The sequence below is a fragment of the Lynx rufus genome, unplaced genomic scaffold (assembly GCF_022079265.1).
Source record: "Lynx rufus isolate CCGP_SWC_20201006 ecotype Redwood Valley unplaced genomic scaffold, mLynRuf1.p SCAF_4, whole genome shotgun sequence".
NCBI classification, from domain to species: domain Eukaryota; kingdom Metazoa; phylum Chordata; class Mammalia; order Carnivora; family Felidae; genus Lynx; species Lynx rufus.
Window position 1 is genome coordinate 145,791,568 of NW_025814856.1, and position 20,136 is coordinate 145,811,703.

General features: G+C 48.2%; 2 protein-coding genes and 1 non-coding gene across 4 annotated transcripts in view; 2 read left to right on the top strand and 1 right to left on the bottom strand.

Moving 5' to 3' along the window:
- CALU (calumenin) overlaps positions 1–2,989 on the top strand; it is a 30,981-nt gene extending 27,992 nt beyond the window's left edge. For both annotated transcript variants that reach the window (XM_047096587.1, XM_047096588.1), the window contains exon 7: positions 588–2,989. In XM_047096587.1, the coding sequence (XP_046952543.1) occupies positions 588–692 (105 nt within the window). In that variant the 3' untranslated portion in view covers positions 693–2,989. The remainder of the gene's footprint in view (positions 1–587) is intronic.
- Positions 2,990–4,064: 1,075 nt separating this feature from the next.
- On the bottom strand, positions 4,065–7,248 carry OPN1SW (opsin 1, short wave sensitive). The gene is made up of 5 exons (XM_047097136.1): positions 6,894–7,248; positions 6,409–6,577; positions 5,897–6,062; positions 5,123–5,362; positions 4,065–4,184 (listed from the first exon to the last, which is right to left on the bottom strand). The coding sequence occupies exons 1-5, from the start codon at positions 7,246–7,248 to the stop codon at positions 4,065–4,067; spliced, it is 1,050 nt and encodes a 349-aa protein (XP_046953092.1).
- Positions 7,249–13,617: 6,369 nt separating this feature from the next.
- TRNAP-AGG (transfer RNA proline (anticodon AGG)) lies at positions 13,618–13,689 on the top strand. Its single transcript has one exon. It is a non-coding gene; the product is annotated as a tRNA-Pro (tRNA).
- Positions 13,690–20,136: the final 6,447 nt, after the last annotated feature.

Sequence of the window (20,136 nt, forward strand, 5' to 3'; positions counted from 1 at the left end):
ATCAAGCCTTTTTAAGGGTCGGTCTGTTTTGAGTTCTTGCTTCAGTCACTTAAAGTAGCCAAGTGCTGTGTCCTGACTGAGCTATGTGAGAAAAAGAAACTCATAAGGTCAAATCTTGGGAATCTGGCTTACGTAATGTTTGAGATGAGTGTCTCAGCCTTCATTTGGGGTTATGTCTGGAATCTGATTGGTGGCTACAGTGTAGTGGGGGTGAGGACTATGTAAGGATGTTAGCAGATTTCATTGTTCCTGTGAGGCAGTGACTTGATTCACTTTATTTTACCCAGTTCTTCCTATCTCTTACCTATACCTAGAAGATGTCCCACATCTTGCTTGACATATCTCTAGCATTAAGTTATTGAGCTATATTATTTCCATTCTTCCAGTTTTAACTTAATAAGAAAAATGTATTAATTGTTGCTTTCTTCCCTCTGTATGTGGAAGGGGTCAGGGATGAGGATTGAGTTCCCATTTAATTTAGTGGAGTTAGAATCTCAAATCCTCACCCCTTTTGTTCTATAGCAGTGTTTCTAAATTTGAAATGGGAAATCTGTTTTGCCGCAATTCACTCTTCTCTCTCGTTTCAGGATGGCAAGCTTACCAAGGAAGAGATTGTTGACAAGTATGATTTATTTGTGGGCAGCCAGGCCACAGATTTTGGTGAGGCCTTAGTACGACATGATGAGTTCTGAGCTGCAGACAGAAGAACCTGCATTTCTTCAAAAGTAATTTATTTTTACAGCTTCTGGTTTCACATGAAATTGTTTGCGCTACTGAGACTGTTATTACAAACTTTTTTTAAGACCTGAAAAGGCGTAATGAAAACCATCCCGTCCCCATTCCTCCTCCTCTTTGAGGGACTGGAGGGAACCGTGCTTCTGAGGAACAACTCTAATTAGTACACTTGTGTTTGTAGATTTACACTTTGTATTATGTATAACATGGTGTGTTTATTTTTGTATTTGTTCTCTGGTTGGGAGTATGATATGAAGGATCAACATCCTCAACTCACGCTTGTAGGCAAATATTAGCCCTTCACTCTTTCTCAACCCTTGCCATATAATTTTTATAATTCTGACTTAACTAATTTTTTAAAGCCTGAGATCAATAAGAAATGTTTAGGAGAGAGAAAAGGGAAAAAAAAAATGCCCCACAATTAATATTTAGAGAGAGAACACTTAACCTTGCCTGTTGAAAGTATGTTTTATAAGTAGTAGGGGCCACATAGTCCATTCAGTTGCTATAGGTCCAGCAATTGATCGTGGCATTATCTGGGCAAGGACAGATCCCTGTGCTGTCAGGAAGCTTGGCTCGACTTGATTTTGTTCATTTTTTTTTCTTCCCAGTAGGACTAGCTGTTTGCTAATTTTGCTGGGCACAGCTGTGGTGGGAAGAGTTAGGGCCAGTGTCTTGAAAATCAAGTAGTGAGTGTGATCTCTTTACAGAGTTATACATAGAAACAGCTGGAAAATTAAGGGAAAAATACAAGTGTTTTCAGGGCACTTTTTTCTGGGTGTGCATCTGTTGAAGTGCTCAAGACTGTCTTGCCTATTGAATCACTGTAAGTGCCCCATTCAGCTCCTATCTCCCCAGGTGTTCTGGGAATTAATCTTGCTTTCACTGCAGTCAAATTGTATTCCTTTCCAATTATGTCATTGAAAGTGCCTTTAACAAGAGAAATGATCACTGAATGAGGGTTCTATTAAGAAACCCTAAAATAGATTATTTGGACCCCCTTATATGAAATGAAGCTTACAACCTCCCAATGTATTGGGGATTTTTTTTTTTTTTCTTTCCTTTCTCTTTCAGACAGTGGTTAAATAGCAGTATTAGTTAGGAGCTTGGTTGCAGTGTTCTTATCTTGTGGGCTGGTTTCCAAAAACCACATGCTGCTGAATTTACCAGGGATCCTCATACCTCAGAATGCTAACCACTTACTACCAGGCCTATTTCGGTGTCAGCTGAAGAGCTTGAACTCAGACTCAAAGATGAGAGGGCCTACATAGAGGACTCTTTGGTTTGAGGACCATTGCTCAACCTTCTTGCCTTTGACCCAACACTCCCTTTGCCCCCATTTCCCCTTCTCCCCACTGCCCCCAAAAAGTTTATCATGGATCAGCAGATTGCCAATCCTTGTCAAAGAGGGACATTGTAGAAAGAGCTGAAGAAGCCACCTTCTGTTCCCAACACACTTTGCCCATATTTTATGTAACACGAACTCTGTCTTTTTTGGTCCCTTTCTTACAGATGGACCTCTTTTGAGAAGAAGAATTGTATTCCAAACTTTTTTAGCCCTCAGGTTATTAAGATAAATGTATGTATATCTAACCTTTATTATTTCATATATCTTTATGGATAATACATTCAGGTGGTGCTGGGTGATTATTATAATCTGAACCTAGGTGTATCCTTTGGTCTTCCATGATCATGTTGAGGTGGACTACTTGGCCTGGTAAAATGCCGGATTATCATGTAACTTCATCCTGGCCTTTGCATTGAGCTCTTGAGAGTAGATAAACTCTTTTAAAGTTTAACCCCAGCATAGGGGAGTGGAAATCTCTGCTCTCCAGATTCCCCATTTTTACTGTTAAGATCAGAGATAATAATGTCAGCTGGGATTAAAGAGAGCACATGAGTTGTGTGGCAAGACAGCCTCACAGCTCACTAGGTACAGAGAACCCAGGCCTTATGTTAAAGTTACTCACTTAGAAAGCAAACCTTCATACGCTAAAATGGCAACTTCTGGATGCTGGGTGCTCAGCAGCAAGTGTTATACTCTAATCTCTAATGATCCCCCTGGATTATCTTTTTGGTTTAAGTCAAGCCTGAGGCTGGTGAACAGTGGCTACACACCCACATTGTGTGTTCTGTGAATGCTAGCTCTCTTGGATTTGGATACTGGTAATTTTTTATAGAGTGTAAACCAAGTTTTATATTCTCTAATGCAAACAGGTACCTATCTGTTTCTAAATAAAACTGTTTACATTCATTGTGGGGTACATATGTCCTTTATTCTTTTAAGAAGTGGAACTCTTGCTTAGAATTACAGGTGCTATAAAATGTCAAAGAAAAGGAGGTCTCCTAGAGGTTTACTGTACTCCCTCCCATCCCAGATAAGTTCTGCCTTCTCCCAGATTAATTACTCCTTTCTTAATTCTGAAATCTTCTGTCATCCTTCTCACTACAGCTGTACCCCTTCTCTGCTTTCCTTAGGCTGTATAACTGGAGAAGAGCCCAGCTGCTCATTACATAATTATCTGATACCAAACACAAGTCATTCCTGAATGTACACACGACATTTATCTTGATTTTTATTTCAAAAAGGCTTTTACAGGGGGAGCATGAAGTATAAGGTAAAACAGTTTTTTCAACACTTTTTGAACATTATAAACTGTATAAAGGTGTGTAAATTCATTCTGAGAACATGAAGAGAATTAACTGTTAATACACAGCTTAAGACAGATATATAGGTTTAGCCAAATTGGGTGGGGAGCACCTGGAATAATTCATGCTGGCTCAGGAGCTTCTGGACACAGCTGTCCCTGCCAGAGCTATAGTGATGATTGGAGGTAATGGCATAAAGAAGTTCTTTCAAACCCCTATTTTGGGCCTACTTGAGGTTTAGTTTGTTCTTTCTTTCTATCTCTCCCATTTCTAAGATGTTTATGTTTGTTCTAATTCAGATTGTATTATCTTAGAGCCCCAGTAAGGGGGGAAAAAAAGTTTTTGAAAAGGAAGATAATTGTTACCCGTACACTGAAAAAGCAGCCATACTCCTTTATAGTTGCCCCATATGTAGAAATCAACTCTCCGGTGCTGTCAGTGGTGCCACTTAGAATTGGAGGATTGTTGACATGGCCTTTGGAATGGTCTATAGTAGACCCAGCTGGAACAGCAGCTTTGTAGGCAGGAAAGGAATGGTAGGAAAATGGGAAGTTGATGCCCCAAATTTGCCATATTCCCCTTCCCATCTTCTGCATTTGTTAGTAGCTTGGTTTTTGAGAGAAAAAAGGAATTCCCTAAATGTGAAATCCTAGTTGCTGCAAATAAGCCAATATGGCTCCTTAGTTTGGGCCAACCTGGCTGGAAGAGAGAGCAGAAACTTCAGTTTTCTGGGAGCTGGACATTTCAGAATCATCTGTCATGGACTTCCCACACACCATCTCCATGATGCAAGCTCGGAACTGGAAGGAAAGGGCAGAATTGGAGTTAGTCCCATGCAGACCAGTACAGAAGAGACGACATCGGGAAATGGCAAGAGATCTCATTCTCCGTATCTCCAAAGCCTCGCACAATGCCATATACCCAGCATCTCCTCGTGGTTTTGAATACATCTTCCCAATCCTGAGAGCTACTGCAGGGCCTACAACAGTAATCCCTCCACATTTTGGCTCAGAGGTTCCACTGTTGGGAAACCTCACGAAGCAACCTGCCTCAGTAAGACACTCAAAAGTGGTGCCAGAGTAGGCCCACCCACCCACCCCTCCATTACTAGAAGGTGCTCCCAATTGAAAAGGATTGCCAATTTTGTTTCCATCCAGCAGTTTTGAGTCCCATCTCTGAAGACGAAGGAAACAAAACAGCTATTAAGAATTCTCAAAGCAGGGGGTTTGCCCCACAAGATAGGAACTCTCCTAGATTCATCTGAGCTTGGGTTTTTTTATTAGCTCAGATTCAGGATTTGGGATAGGAGGCCACCTGGTACCTTCAGATGATAAACTGTTTTAGAGACTTACGCATATGTTGTTATTTCTGTGCTTTGCATATGCTCCTGCAGGCTGGAAGTTGGGAAGGATTAAGAACTTGTGAAATGGAAGCACTAGGAATTTAGGGTGATGGTTAAATCTGTTTGTTTGTCAAGAAAACAAAACCCTTCCACTTCACATCCTTCCCTTTGGAGCAACCTGACTTTTATGGCTCAAATTCTGTTTTCTCTGGGTTCTATTACATTGTTTCAATGACCAAGCCTTTCTCCCTGTGCTTATTACTGAGAGCTTCCCTTGTTCACCCCTAGAAACCTTTTGAGTAGAGTCCAAGGTGCTCTGAATTAAAAGTCATTGGTGAGAAAAGAACCAGGTCTCATGAACTAGAGTCTCATAGGAATGTAAATAGAGAGCTTTACCTGCTTATTCATGAAGCAGTAGATGATGGGGTTGTATACACAAGCACTCTTGGAGAAGAAGGCAGGAATGGTGACAAGCCGTAAGTCCAGCCCATGGTTACGGTTGTTGACCATGTACATGGCCATCGCAGCGTAGGGTGTGTAACAGACACAAAAGGATCCCACCATCACCACCACCATGCGGCTCACCTCCCGCTCTGCCTTCTGGGTTGAGGCTGACTCCTGTTGCTGGGCTGCGACCTGGGCAGAGCACAGAGAAACATCCTCTTCCCGGCCCTCAACTCCCAGATCTCAACCCTTTTCCACCAGGGCGCATCCGCTCCAATTGCCTCTCTCTGTCCCAGCTTCTGGCCTAGCGCCTCTTGTTCTCCTTCCTTGAGGAAGACCAGATGGAGATGGCTGTCTGGTCTTTGACGTTGGAAGGGATCACAAGAATCTCTTGACACACATTTGAGCAGAGAGGACCCCACCCTACTCTTCACACCATTTCATCATTCTCCCTGCCCCACTTCCTTCACTGCTTTCAGGCATCTCCTCTACCTGGCTGTGAACATTTCCAGATGTCAAACATTCTTTCTTTTCTTAAGTTTGTTAAGTAATCTACACCCGACGTGGGCCTCGAACTCACGACCCCAGATCAGGAATTGTGTGCTCTTCCGACTGAGCCAGCCAGATGCCCCCAGAGGTCTTATGTTCTGAAGCACTCACCCATTCTTCCCTCCCATCTTGGAGCCCCCGACCCCCTCCTCCCTGAGCCTCACACAAATCACTCACGACTCTGAGGGCTCCCAGCAGCTGCATGTAGGAGAAGCAGATGAGGGAGAGAGGCACGATGAAGCAGAAGATGAAGAGGAACCAGGTATAGTACTCGCTGCGGTATTTGGTGCCCACGGTGTACCAGTCAGGGCCACAGGAACACTGCAGGCCCTCGGGGATGAACCTGCATGGGACCAAGCACTCACCCACTGGACAGGCACTTGCTCACCGCGGGGTTCACCACAGAAATGAGTGGAGTGGAGCTGAGATCCTGGATTATGCTCTCCACTTAGAACCCAGAGGATGCCCACGGACCTTCAGGCAGGGGCAGTTTCTGTCTTTACCAGCTGAGGCTATAGCAATTCCAACTGCAGGATAAACGTTAGCAGTTGCCTCCCACAGCCCTTGCCCTCACCTACTCCACCCGCTCGTTAAAAGTGGAGGTCAGAGACGAAGGTTATCCCCAATTCTTTCTACCCACGCCAACCTGAGCTCCTAGCTAAATTAGCACCACTGCCCTACACTCTCACCGGCTCCAGCCAAAGAAGGGTGGGATGGAGACGCCAATACCAATGGTCCAGGTAGCCAGGACCACCATCAGTGCGTGCTTGGAGCTGAAGCGGAAGTTGCCGAAGGGCTTACAGATGACCAGGTAGCGCTCAAAGGCCAGGAAGGCCAGTGACCAGCCTGTCACCAGACCTGTAGTGAAATGTGAGGGTAATTGGGGGTAGATGGGCCCACCCGGCCTGGCAGACAGAATGGAATACTGACAGGGTGGAGCAAGCATAGGGAGACAGAGCATTGGACTGAGGGTTGGTGTGGAGTTTGGGACTCAGTTGGTCAGACTTCTAGTCTCTGCTGCTTTACACCCCGGTGAGAAAAAGCACCAAACTCCTTTTCCCCAGACTCCTCTTTAGGGGCCCACTCTAACCCAACAGTCTGGTTCCTGGTTCCAATCCTAGAGCAGTCCTTTGTCTCCCCCACCCCCCCCACCCAGTCTCCTTCCCCTGCGTACCTGCCGTACAGCCCATGAAGGCCTCCCAAGCACAAACATGGCGGCCAAAGATGAAGTATGCGTGACAGCTGGTGATGAAGACGATGGAGACAGAGGAGACGCAGTAGAGGAAGCCCCCCAGGGACACATTGACCAGAATATAGTTGAGTGGCTGCCGCAACTTTCTGTAGCGGAGGGTGGCCACCAGCACCGTGGCATTGAGTGGTGTTCCTACGAAGAAGACAAAGCCCATGAAGACCGCCTGGAGGTGGAAGGCCCAGACAGGGGCAATGTGGTACTGAGGCCCATCCCATGGCCCCACCAAGGAAATGTTCTTGAACAGATAAAACTCCTCCTCCCCTGACATCTTACTCATGGGACGCCCCCCACCCTCTGATTCCTCTTATAGAGTACCGTCCCGCCACTTCTCCCCCACCTTACAAAGAACCCTCTCTCCAAAGCCACTTTTGGTCTCCTTGAACGATCAGTACTGATCCTAAGCCTCCTAAGGACAAATTCTGAGATTAGAGATGTCCAAGCCCCCACCTAAACCTCCTTTTGTGGACCCAAAGCCGATTGCGTGTTGAGAGGATAAAAATATTGGGCTCAAAGAATCGACATGCAGTGCTGGGTGCCGGAATGAATAGGAGGAGTCAGCTCACTGCAACTGGGAGATGCTGACCCATATTTAATAGAGATGCTTCATCACTTTTTTTGTGTGTGCGTTCTCTGAATGGCGCTATTGAGGGCGCGACTTTGCATTTGGCTTCTGACACCACCACGTCCCTACAGGTTTCCGCACCCATCTGCTCTTTTGTGGAAGGTGGCCCCTAAGTCTCCCTTTCCAGAGGTCTTGGGCTCACGGCCAGCCTGGGAACCGGCCTCAGGCTGCAGGAAGGGGCAGGGAACGGGGAGCACCCAGGGAGCACCTTAGTCAACAGCCTTCACAGATGGGTACGGGGCACCTTGAAAATGCTTGAAGTCTAAGGCCTCCCTGGATGCTTCTGTTTCTTCGTGTTGAGTCTACCCAGAGGATGTATGTTTTCTACTCAGACCCCACCCCACCCCCAGCCCGTCTGAGGTTGCTTTGCTCACGGCCCCCACGCCTTTCGCTCAGCAGTACTCAAGTTACCACGGTCTTGCCCCATCTGCCCTGGAGTCCTGCCGGGCTCTCGAAGCCTAAGTCAAGACCTCTTCCGTGCAGCCCCCCCCCCCCCCCCCCCCGCAGTGAGGCCAGCTGTGCTCTAACCTCCACCTGTGCTTACACTCAACACTATATCTCAGCTCTGAATGTACCGTCTTCCCCACCTCCGCAGACCCAGAATGCAGAGATAAAGGTGACACACTTTAAATACGGATACGTGAAAGGATGGCCCCCTGATGGCATAGCAGTTTGTATCAGATGAATCCCTCCCGTGGGTAAAAATCATCAACTCCGGACAAAACACGAAAAACCACTACTGGAAAGTGCTATCAAGTACCCCAAAGCAGGCAGAGATGTCAACGACCCAATCCTTGAATGACCAGAACCATCTCCATTAAAGTGGATTCTTTCCTGAGGGCACTCCCCAGTCTAGATGGCAAGGCACAGCCGGAATTCAAGCAGCAAGGCCCAGCCGTTATGGCTTGCAGAGTCAGAGGACAGTCTGGAGGACCCCAGAGTAGCTGAAGACTGACGGTGGGTTTTCTAAAAGGAAGGAAGCCACAGGAGAGGAAGCTTTCAACTCTGCATGCAAACTCCCCTCAAATGCTAGGCTGCCTGCTGAGCTACGCACCGAGGACTAACTGAGGAGCCCAGCAAAAAGCAAGAGGTGCTTCAGATGTGAAGCCTGAGCAGATTGTTTCGGCTGCCATCCAGGGCAGCAGAGAAAGAATTTTGAGTTTGATTCCCAGCAGGTTAGAGGAGCTGGGCAAACACTTCTGGCTTTCCATTTGGGACTCCAAAAGGCCACTTGGAACTCCAGAAGGCCACCCCTTAGGACTAAAGTCTATGTCCTTTGAATCCTGAGCTAGAAAGGCTAGAAGGAGTCTTGTCAGCCATTTGTGGAGACGACGTCCCCACGTACATGCGTGCATACAGACACACACACACTCCACAGACGCTCGCCCGCAGGTAGGATCCTGGCAGAGACCCGGTCAAGCACCCAGGAATTGCAAGGCCGCTGGGTTTCCACTAGGTTGCCTGGGTCAGCTGTCCTCTGTCCTGGGCAGGCCCTTATGACCGGGGCCAGAGGCCATCCCTAAGGCTGTGTCTACCTCTGGGCAGGGCAGGTGGCCCGTGAGACCGTGCTGAGTGGAGCGAATCAGCCTCTGCTGTCTTCAGGGCTCAGCTGAGGTGCCCACCTCTGTACACGGTTCTGACAGGAACCCTTGGGCTCGGCCTGCCAAGGCAGCTGATGTAGGCCAAAGACACCCAGGCCCTCTCACTCGCACTACCCAGGCCAAGAGGCTGCACCCTTGGCCTCTCCTAGGTCTGTCCTGAAACCTTTCCACACAGTCCCTTCCCACCTTATTCCACACACCCTCAGAGGGAGGGGCAGTGGGCCCAAGCTGGGAGCAACCCAGCCCTCGGTGAGATGGGGCAGCTGCTCTGGGAGCCGGCGGGGGAGGGGCGGCAGCTCAGGCCAAAAAGAGCCTTAGCCAAGTACAGGGTCTTACTGGTACCTTCTACGCAGGGGACAACACGTTTTTGGAGTCCGGAAGCCATGGAGTAGGGAGCAGGAAGATTTTGAGGATGGTGCCTGTGGTAAAGGTGGAGGGTAATGATATAAAAACTGAAGGCATGTTAAGTACATTCAATGTAGACAGTGCCCTTTTCAAGTTTAAAGGCACTTTATTAGTTTAAGAACATGATAATATATGCTAAGGCTTTACACAAGATTATGTTAGGTATGTTTTTTTTTTTTTTTAACGTTTATTTTTGAGACAGAGAGAGACAGAGTGTGAGCAGGGCAGGGGGCAGAGAGAGAGGGAGACACAGAATCTGAAACAGGCTCCAGACTCTGAGCTGTCAGCACAGAGCCCGACACGGGGCTCGAACTCACAGACCGCGAGATCATGACCTGAGCCGAAGTCGGCCGCTTAACGACTGAGCCACCCAGGCGCCCCGGTTAGGTATGTTTAGACCAGGGTTTCTTTACCTCCATATTATTGATATATTGGGTCAGATAATTCTTTGTCGTCAGGGGGCTGTCTACTGGATTGTAGGATGTTAGCAGCAATCCTGGCCGCTGCCCACCGGATGCCAACAGACCTCAGTCGTGATAGCGAAAAATGTCTCCAGACACAGATATCCCCTGAGAGGCCAAACCACCCCCTGCCCCCTCCCCTCCAGTTAAAAACCGCTGATCTAGATTTGGATGTATAAATGTCCAGAACCAAACGGAAAAGAGTCAAGAGGAAATTTGTTTTTCTAGTTGTTCTGATTGTCCAGAAAAAAAGGAAAGTCCTAGAAAAGGAGGATATTTTGAATAGTTTTAGCATATGGGTTTTGTTTTTTTTTTTTTTTCCTATTCTTTTTAGGAGTTTATTCATTTATACGCCCACCTTTTCCGGAAATAGTTTCAGGGAGGTTTGCGGGAATATATGGGACACAACAAGAAGTCCTGAATCAAATGTAGAAGCAAAAGGAGAAAGAGAACAGCAGTGGGAAGTTCAAGAGTCAGAAATTGAATTGAAATAGGACCGCACATTGGTGCTTTCCAGCAGCTACACATTGGCAGAATTCAGTGTCCGGAAAATAAATGCAAACCAACTCTTCTTGGTTTTGTGTTCTTGGGGTTATGACAGACAAGAATGCCTCCCTCGGGACCTCACAAAGGAGACATCAGTGTCTTATGACAAACACTGTCCTCAACAACATTCCCGAGTAGACACAACAACCAGTTTCACAGGATTGGGTATTGAGTATGACCTCTCAATAGGGACTCAACACAAAGCATAAATCAGAACTGGACATAAACCAGAACCATTAGGCTGAGCACCGAATACCCACTCTGCTGGGTTGCCCTGATCCCAAGGACCTTTTGGGTCCCTGGGGGCTCGAAATACATTTCTCCTTGCCCTCTCTAATCATTGCTTCTCAATGCTTAGATGTCCATAATTTAATTTCTGTTTTTGAGTGGATTATAGATATGTCCAAGACTGAAAATTCAAAAAGTACTAAGGAATATACAGTGAAAAATAAGCTTATTTCGCACCCAGGCTCCCAGACACCCAGTTCCCCTCTCCAGATGTGGCTTTTGCTGTGTCGCTGGCACGCAGGAGGTGACAATGAGCTTGAGATGATGTGTTGTGACAGTGCTGTCTGTTAAATACTGACCTGTAAGGCCCCTCCAGACAGATGCTGAGATCAGAGTAAGGTCTACCCACTGTTGTAGAAATGAGGAATCGTCAAAGGATCTGCCTGACCGAAAGCCATCCCCTCTTGGGAGGAAAAGGAGGAAGCCCCTAGAAGTAGCGTCACCATTCTCCCCAGAGAACTCCATCTGTGGCTTGTTAAACGCAGAGTCAAACAAGTCACCGAGGGCCTAATGTCCCAGTGCCCACAGCAAGGCCGCAGTGATTTTAGCCCGGAAAAGAAATGTATGGTAGGTGCCAGTGGGTCCCCACCTGAGCAGTTCTCCTCTCCCCAGACCCCTGCCATCCTGGAGGCATTTGGAAGTGTGCGGGGCGGCGGGGGGCGGGGCGGGGGGGGCAGTGTTTTCCGACTGTCTCCACGGGGAAGAAGCGATTGTTGGTATTTAGTGGGCAGGGCACTCTTCCAGACAGGCCCCACCAAGAAGAATGATCCTGCCACAAATTCGAACAGCACCCCCAGAGAGAAGCACTGGCTGGAGTCCAACCCCTGTCTCATCCCTGAAACATTCTCACCCCCTAGGAGCCTCTTCTTGGAGCGGCCTCACTTCCAGGCACATCCACCAACAGGAGCAATTTAGGGAATGTGTGCTGAGGTCAGGGAATGACGCGTTGAGTGTGCTATTATTTAATCAGCCAGTTTATAGCTGGGGAACAGCTACCCCAAAAAAGTCTCTTCGGTTTTACAAGAGATGAGCTGTTGCCTTTCTCTCTGGCCACGATGAGTTGGAACCAGTTGCCCGGCCCGGCACTCCTGGATGGAGACCATGAAACTCCCCCCCAGATACAGACGCAGGCGCGCCGATCCTGTCCCTAAAGCCAGGGGCCATCCTTGCTGCCTATCCCAGAGAGGAGTTAGTTCGTTAGGAAGCCTGCTTAAAAGGTCGGAAAGCAGGAAGGGTTCTTCAGCCTTGTGGTTTCTACTTGGAGCCAAGAGATGCGGACTGACCTGAATATCTGTTGCCCCTAGCGATTTTTTTGTGTGCTCTCCCGAGACTTTTCTTTCACGTACGCACTCACTCCTTCATTCATTCCACAGACGTTTGCTAAGCGATGTCTACAACAACAGTTGTGCTGTGAAGATGAGATGAGATCAATCTGGTAGAGTGATCACACAGAGCCCAGCACACAGACGTGCTTGGGCGTCGCTTGTCAGCAGGACTGACAAGCGCCAGACGCGAGGCTGGACCCGGAGACCAAGAAGACAAGAAGACGGGGCTCTGCCTCCCGCGAGCAAGAAGGTGGTGGCGGCAGGGGGGGCTGGGGGGGGGGACGGATAGAAAGAGAGCCTGGCAGCGCCCACTGGGATCTTCCACAAGGCTCCAGGCTCCGAGCCTCCCCCTCACTCTCATTTGGGAAACTCCCAACCAGAAGGAAACCACCCAGGCCACACTCAGCCCGTTAGCGTTAGCGGGTTTTTCCTGCCGCGTCCCCAGGCAGGGGGAGCAGGGTAGGCTGGGGCGTGGGAGGGAGTGTGAGTATTTACAGGATGTTTTCCCACCGCCGCTTTGCTAGAAAGGCTGGGTAGCAGCGTGCACTGCGTTTAAAACAGCCTTCGCATTTAGATAAATGTGCCTCTTGTAAGCCGAATGTGGAGAAGTTTCTTTTTCTTACGGTGGGGATGACACCTATCTCACAAGGTTGTTACAAGATCTGTAAAGCACAGAACACACTGCCTGGCCCATACTGAGCATTAAAGGGCAACTTTCCTATGATTTCCCGCCCCCCGCCCCTTCATGTTGCCATCATAATAACCCCTCTGCCTCGCACAGCACCTTACAGTTTGCAGACTGCTTGCACAGACGTTGCCCCACCTGATCCTCAGGTGAGAATCACCCTGGAAGGCACACAGGGCAGGTGTCACTTCCCCAGCTGACAGACGAAGACACTGAGTGACTTAGCAAGCGTCATCTAGTCAAGGTGACCCGCGTCAGTCTTCCGCTTCCTCGTCGAGGAGGTTGATGGATTTGGAGGATTTTTTTTTTTTTTTCCTGGTGATCTGATCAGGAGGTAAGAAAGAAGTGTTGTTCTTCATGGGGTGCCGGGGCTGCTAGACAGGCTCCCTCAGACCTGGGGCTCCCCTGGAAAGTGGAGGTCGCTGGACCCCGGCTTTTTCTCTGCCCTCTCCCACAAAGTCCACATGGTGGCCCTGGGGGAGAGGCGGCTGGTCATGGGAAGAAGGGGCCTGCCTGGAGCGTGGGGCATCTGTGTGGCCCTGCCGTGGGCCAGGGAGGTGCGGAGAGAGCCACGGGAGAGGCAAGGCCCGCTGGAGCGCAGCCGGCCTGGGCTGGCTGCCAGCCTGGGAGAAGAGTCCGCCTCTAGGAACCACACACTGTGCCTGCTGCTGATGTGGCAGGGAAGGCACATCTGGCCAAGCATAACCATCAGTGGCTCGTTGGTCTAGGGGTATGATTCTCGCTTAGGGTGCGAGAGGTCCCGGGTTCAAATCCCGGACGAGCCCTGGCTTTTCTGATTTTTTTTTTCCTGTACCCCAACATACACATATACAGTACTTGCCCTTTTTAGTGTAGAGGCATAAAGATGGCCTAGCGATGAGTGAATAAAGGACCGTAAGGACAAGCTGCTGGTCTGTCTCTCCATTGGCCGTGGCCTGTATATACCCCATAATTTCCACTGAGGCCAAATGGGGCCGGAGGGGACTGGCATAGCATGGGGAGCTGAGCTGGAGAAGGTTAGAGCCAAAGGGCTGTGCTGTGTCAGGCAGGAGGAGGCTCTCAGAGGGCCTTACATGAAGAGCAAGTGATCAGGACAACTTGGGGGTGGGTCCGAGCTGGCGGTCAAGAAAAGGCAAGCTCCTTTTATAAACCCAAGCCATGAAACGCACTGGATTCGAAGTCCAAAAGGTAGGATTAAAGTTACACTTTTGAGTCTCAGTTTTCCTCTTGGTAAAATGGGAACAGTAATACTTATTTCTTAAAGTTGTTGGAAGGATTAAAGCAGAGATTGTATGTGAAAGCCCTTTGCAAACTATAATGTACCTCACAGACATAGGGATTGTTTGGAATAATGCTAAAATAAAGGAAATCTAAAGGCACCTGGCTGGCGGAGTCGGTTAAGTGTCTGACTCTTGATCTCAGCTCAGGTCTTGATCTCAGAGTTGTGAGTTCAAGCCCCATATCGGGCTCCGCACTGGGCATGAAGCCTACTTTAAAACAAAACCAGAAAAAAAAAAAAAAATCTAGAGAGGAACTTCTGGCAACATGACAGACTGAACTAATGCAGCTATTTCCTCACCCAGTGCCCTCCTAAAACACACGCAGAAAGATTGCATAGAATAGACTTAAAATTTTTTTAATGTTTATTTATTTTTTGAGAGAGAGAGAGAGAGAGAGACAGAGAGAGAGAGAGCCCACGGGGGAGGGGCAGACACAGAATCCGAAGCAGGCTCCAGGCTCTGAGCTGTCAGCACAGAGCCTGATGCGGGGCTCAAACTCACGAACTGCGAGATCATAACCTGAGCTGAAGTCGAACGCTTAACCAACTGAGCCACCCAGGCATCCCTGCATAAAATAGAATTAAAAAATTACTATCTAGGTTGGGCATCTGTGTGGCTTAGTCAATTAAGCATCCAACTCTTGATTTCAGCTCAGGTCATGATCTCAAAGTTTGTGAGTTTGAGCCCCATGTTGGGCTCCAGCCCCGTGTCGGGCTCCGCGATGACACATAGAGCTTGCTTGGTATTCTCTCTCTCCCTCTCTCTCTGCCCCTACCCGGCTCACGTGCTCACTCTCTCTCTAAAAAAGTAAATAAGTAAACTTAAAAAAAAATGAATATCAAGGTGCCTGGCTGGCTCAGTTGGTAGAGCATGTGACTTTTGATTTCAGGGTCATGAGTTCAAGCCCCACACTGGGTGTAGAGATTATTTAAAAAAAAAAACACTAAAACAAAATTAATATCTGAATAATGCAAAAATTTATTTTTTAAAATGAAATTCCCAGGATTAAAGAAGGAATACAAAGCCAAAGAAAAGAGAAGAGGAGGCTGTCACAGTGCCCCGTGGTGGGTTTCAGACACAGATATATGCCCAGGGACCTGGGGCTGTGTTTTAGTGCTTCCGGTTATAGGATATATTGCTTCAGTCCACCGGAGACAAAAAGCTGGGACTGAACACCCTGTTCAAGATCAGAACACCAAAGATCAGAACACCAAATATCAGACCGCCTGGATGGCTCAGTTGGTTAAGCATCTGACTTCAGCTCAGGTCATAATCTCGCGGTTCATGAGTTCAAGCCCCATGTCGGGCTCTGTGCTGACAGCTCAGAGCCTGGAGCCTCCTTGGGATTCTGTGTCTCCCTCTCTGTCTGCCCCACCCTTGCTTGTGCTCCATCTCTCGAAAATGAATAAGTCTTAAAAAGAAGAAGAAGAACACCAAAGATCTACCTTGTCCATGAAAAGAAGATGAAAATGACACACAGCAATCCAAGGAAGCAATGAAAAGGAATAGAAACACAAGTCAACTCGGAGAAACTGAAGTCCCAAGCCTGAGCAAATGCTTAAGTTGCTTCTGGATTTATGTTATCTACATGATGCTGGATCCTCAAGCGGTGAAATTAATTCTAAACCTGGTTTAGGATCCTTGGAATACCATATAGCCCCACAGAAAGCAAGAAAGAGCTCTGTCACCATGTTTTCATAACCCAGGGCAAATGGGACTCTCACTAAACAAACAAACACCTACTGCAGAAGAGCTCACGATAAAATATCATAAACTAGACAAGGAAGCAATCCACCATAAGGAAGAGTCAGCAGACACAACAAATAGGAGAATTAACATTCCAAGAACTGTTCATGATAGAAAAACATGAAAACCACTCTACAATAAGCATACTTAAAACTACCAAAGATTAAAGACAAGAAAATAAACCATAATGAAAACATTGCACTATTAACAAAAGCACTTTACTGAGGGAAAAAATAAAACCTAGGGAAAGACACACCATTGAAATTAGACTCAATGACCCATTAAACAGTAGACTGGATCCAGCTGGTAAGAGAATTAGTGAATTGGAAGATAGAGCTGATGAAATCATTCAAACTATGGAGAGGGAGAAGTGAAGAGATTGAAGGTATGAAAGGATAGTTAAATGACACTAGGGAAAGCTTAAGACAGCATTAGCAACAAAAGAGTATAGAAAAAAAAAAACCCAGAATATCTTCCAAAGGCCAAGAGAAAACTGTCAAACTAAAATTTTATGTCCATTAAATTTCCATGTAAATTATAATGATATAGGGGCACCTGGGTGGCTCAGTTGTTTGAGCATCTGGCTCTTGATTTCTGCTCAGGTCATGAGCTCACAGTTTGTGGGATTGAGCCCCAAGTTGGGTTCTGTGCTGGCTGCACGGAGCCTACATGGGATTCTCTCTCTCCTGTCTCTCTGCCCCTTCCTCATGCTCTCTCTCTCAGAATACATAAATAAACATTTAAAAATATAAATTATATGAAGTTAAGACATTTTAAGGCAAAGATTGAGAATGTTCACCAAAGACTTTCACAAAAATACCACCAAAAGATATATACTTCAGGGGCGCCTGGGTGGCTCAGTTGGTTAAGCGTCCAACTCTTGATTTTGGCTCAGGTCATGATCTCACTGTTTGGTTCATGAGTTCCAGTCCATCGATGGGTTCTCAGCATGGAGCCCACTTGGGATCCCCTATTCCCCTCTCTCTCTGCCCTTCCTCTCTTGTGCTTTTGCTCTCTCTCAAAAAATAAACATAAAAAAAAAGATATACTTCATAAGAAGGGAGCAAATAAGAAGGAAGGAGTGAAATGCAAGAAGGAATGGTGAGCAGAGAAATTTATAAATATGTTAGTGAATCGTGAATCTAAACAAGCACTTGAAAGCCACTGTTAGTGGAGTGTAAATTGATCCAACTACTTTATAGAGCAGTCTGGCAATAATCGATTTGCACATATTCTATGACTCCGAGATTCTATTTCTTGGTACCTACATTAGAGAAGTGCTTACCTATGTGCCTAGGAAGCATGCACAGCACTAACCACTAAGGTATTGTTTTCTAACACAGAAAACTCAAAACAACCTAAATGCCCATTACCAGAGTAATGGATAAGTAGATTGTGGATATTCAAACACTGAAATTGTATTCAGCCGTTAAAATTCATGAATTGGGGCTAAATAAAACTTGGAGAAATGTTTAAAAAATTTTTTGAGAAAAAAGAAAAAAAGAACGTTTGTAGAATTTTTATTTTATTTATTTTTTAAGTAATCTCTGTGCGCAAAGTGTGGCTCAAACTCACAACCCGGAGATCAGGAGCTGCATGTTCTACCAGCTGAGCAAATCAGTATTTTGTTGCTTGTGGATACATACATATAAAGAAAAACTGTAAAATAATAAATAGGAGGGCTATCTGTGAATCAAATGTGGCAAGAATGGACAGTTGGATTTCAGCGGTGAGTACGTGGATATTTGTGGTTATACTCTGTACTGTACCTTTCTGGTTTGTTGTTGTTGTTTTAAATGAAGGGATCTTGGCATTTTAGAAATAAGGGTAAAGGGGGATAAATGGCTGCATCGATCTTCAAAGAGGATGATCTGATGGGATGGGATTAGGGGAGAGGCTGAGTCCAGAGTCCAGGGATTACAAGGATTAATTCAGATCATCCCCCTAAGCTGATTACCTGGCTGGCGCCCCCACCACTCCTGGCCCTTCAGATATGCATCCCTGGACCACAGTCAACTCCCCCTCCCCCAATGCCTGCCAAGCCCTTACCTCCTGACTCCTAACTTCACCCCTACCTTCAACCCAGTACTGACGCGTCCAGGATTTGCCCAAATTTGGGTCCTGAAAATAGACTGGTTCAGGTCTCTCCTGAAAGCTCCCCAAATCAAAGGTGAATAGTGACCCATACCCCAGGAGCCAGGGAGAGATGAGTCCTAATACTCAGGATCAGAACTCCCTGAGGAGAGCCTGGATCACTGGATGTCACAGTTGACAACTTCCTCTCCTGCCCCTCCCTCCATGAACCAAGAAGTCAACGGTCAAGGTCAAATGCTAACTGAACTTGCTGGCTGAGCCAGGACTAGAAGGAGCTGTGTTTGGGCAAAACAGCTATTGGGGTTCCAACGTTCCAGTCTCTGTCAGTCTCCTGAACTCTACACCCCCATCCTGACACCTCACCACCCCCATGCCAGTCATGTCCGGACAGGCCTGATATCTACCGCAGGCTCTCTGAAAAGCGTCTTTGTAGGCTTGTTCAACAGCCTTGCCCCACAAATGGATTACCTTGACCACAGGATCTGGGGTATAATCCTGTCCCCCGGGGGAGCAAATGAAATCTCCTTGATCTGTGCTCATCATCTCTCAGAGCACCAGGCTGGGGGTTTGAGAGGGAGAAAAAAAGGAGGGAGCGGGAAGAAAGAGACTTATAGGGCAACATTACAGTTAATAGGCAACATTTAACTCCCTAAGTGTGAAATCATCTATTACATGATAAGACAACGTGTTAACTGTGTAGTTAGAGATTTACCTCTCTCATTTATTGTGTCAGGTGTCAATGGAGATGCTGGAGATACAAAAATGACTAAGATACCTCCCAATCTTCCAGAAGCTGGGCAGACACAAGAGTCAATTGAGACCTCAAATTGACAGGCGCTGCCCTAGAGGGAAGGAGGCCAGGGTAGAGCCCAGCAAGGGCCTCTCCTGGTCCAGGGGTGGGCATCAGGGAAGGCCGCCTAGAGGTGACTCCCGACTGAGGGTTGAAGAATAAGTGGGGGGTGTCCAAGCAAAGAAGGGCTTCTTTCCTGAGGAATGTGGAGGGCTTGTGAAACTGGAAGCCTGTGGGGGTGAACACAGACAACGTATGCCCATAACCTGCCGAGTGCACATGCAAGAAAAGGGATTGGTGTGTGTCCCTGGCTCAGAAATCTAACACTTTTCTGGGTGTGCTGGGACTGCCTGGTTCCCAAGTGTACCCACTTCTTTCCTGGCTGAGACCTGTAGAGACATGAGAACAACTCAAGATCCGGCGCCCGGTAGGAGTTCCTTGAATGAATGATTGAATAAGCGAAATAGGCTGGGTTTCCACATCTGCTATGTACGAGAGCGAAAATCAGCAGTGCTCACTCTGAACAGGCTACAGGGGCAGGGTAGGTAGTGGTTCAGGCTCACAGCGCACAGGGTGTGGGGCCAGGTGGGAAGGCGCAGTGGTGGAGAGAAGAGGTCTTCAGGCAGCGAGGGCTGCGTGGGGTCAGGAGCCGCCCCCCTGAAAGGGTCTCCGGTTCTAGGCTTGTTGCGGGCGCGGGGGAAGCAAAGAAGGAGATCAGGGCCCCTCAGTCCGTATCTCTCCGCCTTGGCTTCCCTCCTCCAGCCCTCACGCAGCCCTGGGACGCAGGAGACCACCGCGCGGGAACCGGGACTGACTGCGGAAGTGGGGGACGCCGGATCCGTTTGGTGGGCGTGTGAGTTTCCGCGCGTTTGGAGGAAACAGGACCGGAGGATCCGTCCCGCTTTGTCCCTTTCCTCCCCCATCACTGCGCGGGACGGGGCTCTGACACCTGGCCCCGAGGGGTCCCCGCGCGCAGCCGACTCCGGGCAGGACCCTTCGCCAGAACCAGGGGATCTCGTGGCCACTCCTAGGGCAACCTCCAGCTCCGAATAGCTCCCGTCCGCTCCCTCTCTCCTCCACGCGGGCCCTGAGGTTTGTCTGGGGACGCGCTCCCTTGCCCTCGCCGCGCCCGCTCGCTCGCCTCCATCAGGTCTGGGAGCGGGGTGGGGGGAGGGCTTCCGGGCGGGGGCGGTGTCAGGTGGCCGGGCCAGGCCCCGCCCCCTCGGCCCTCCCTCCCTCCCCCTGCGCACCGGCTCCGGGCGCCCGGCCTCACGGCTGCGGCGTCTGCTCCGGGCGGCGGCGGCGCGAGCGGCGGCGGCGCG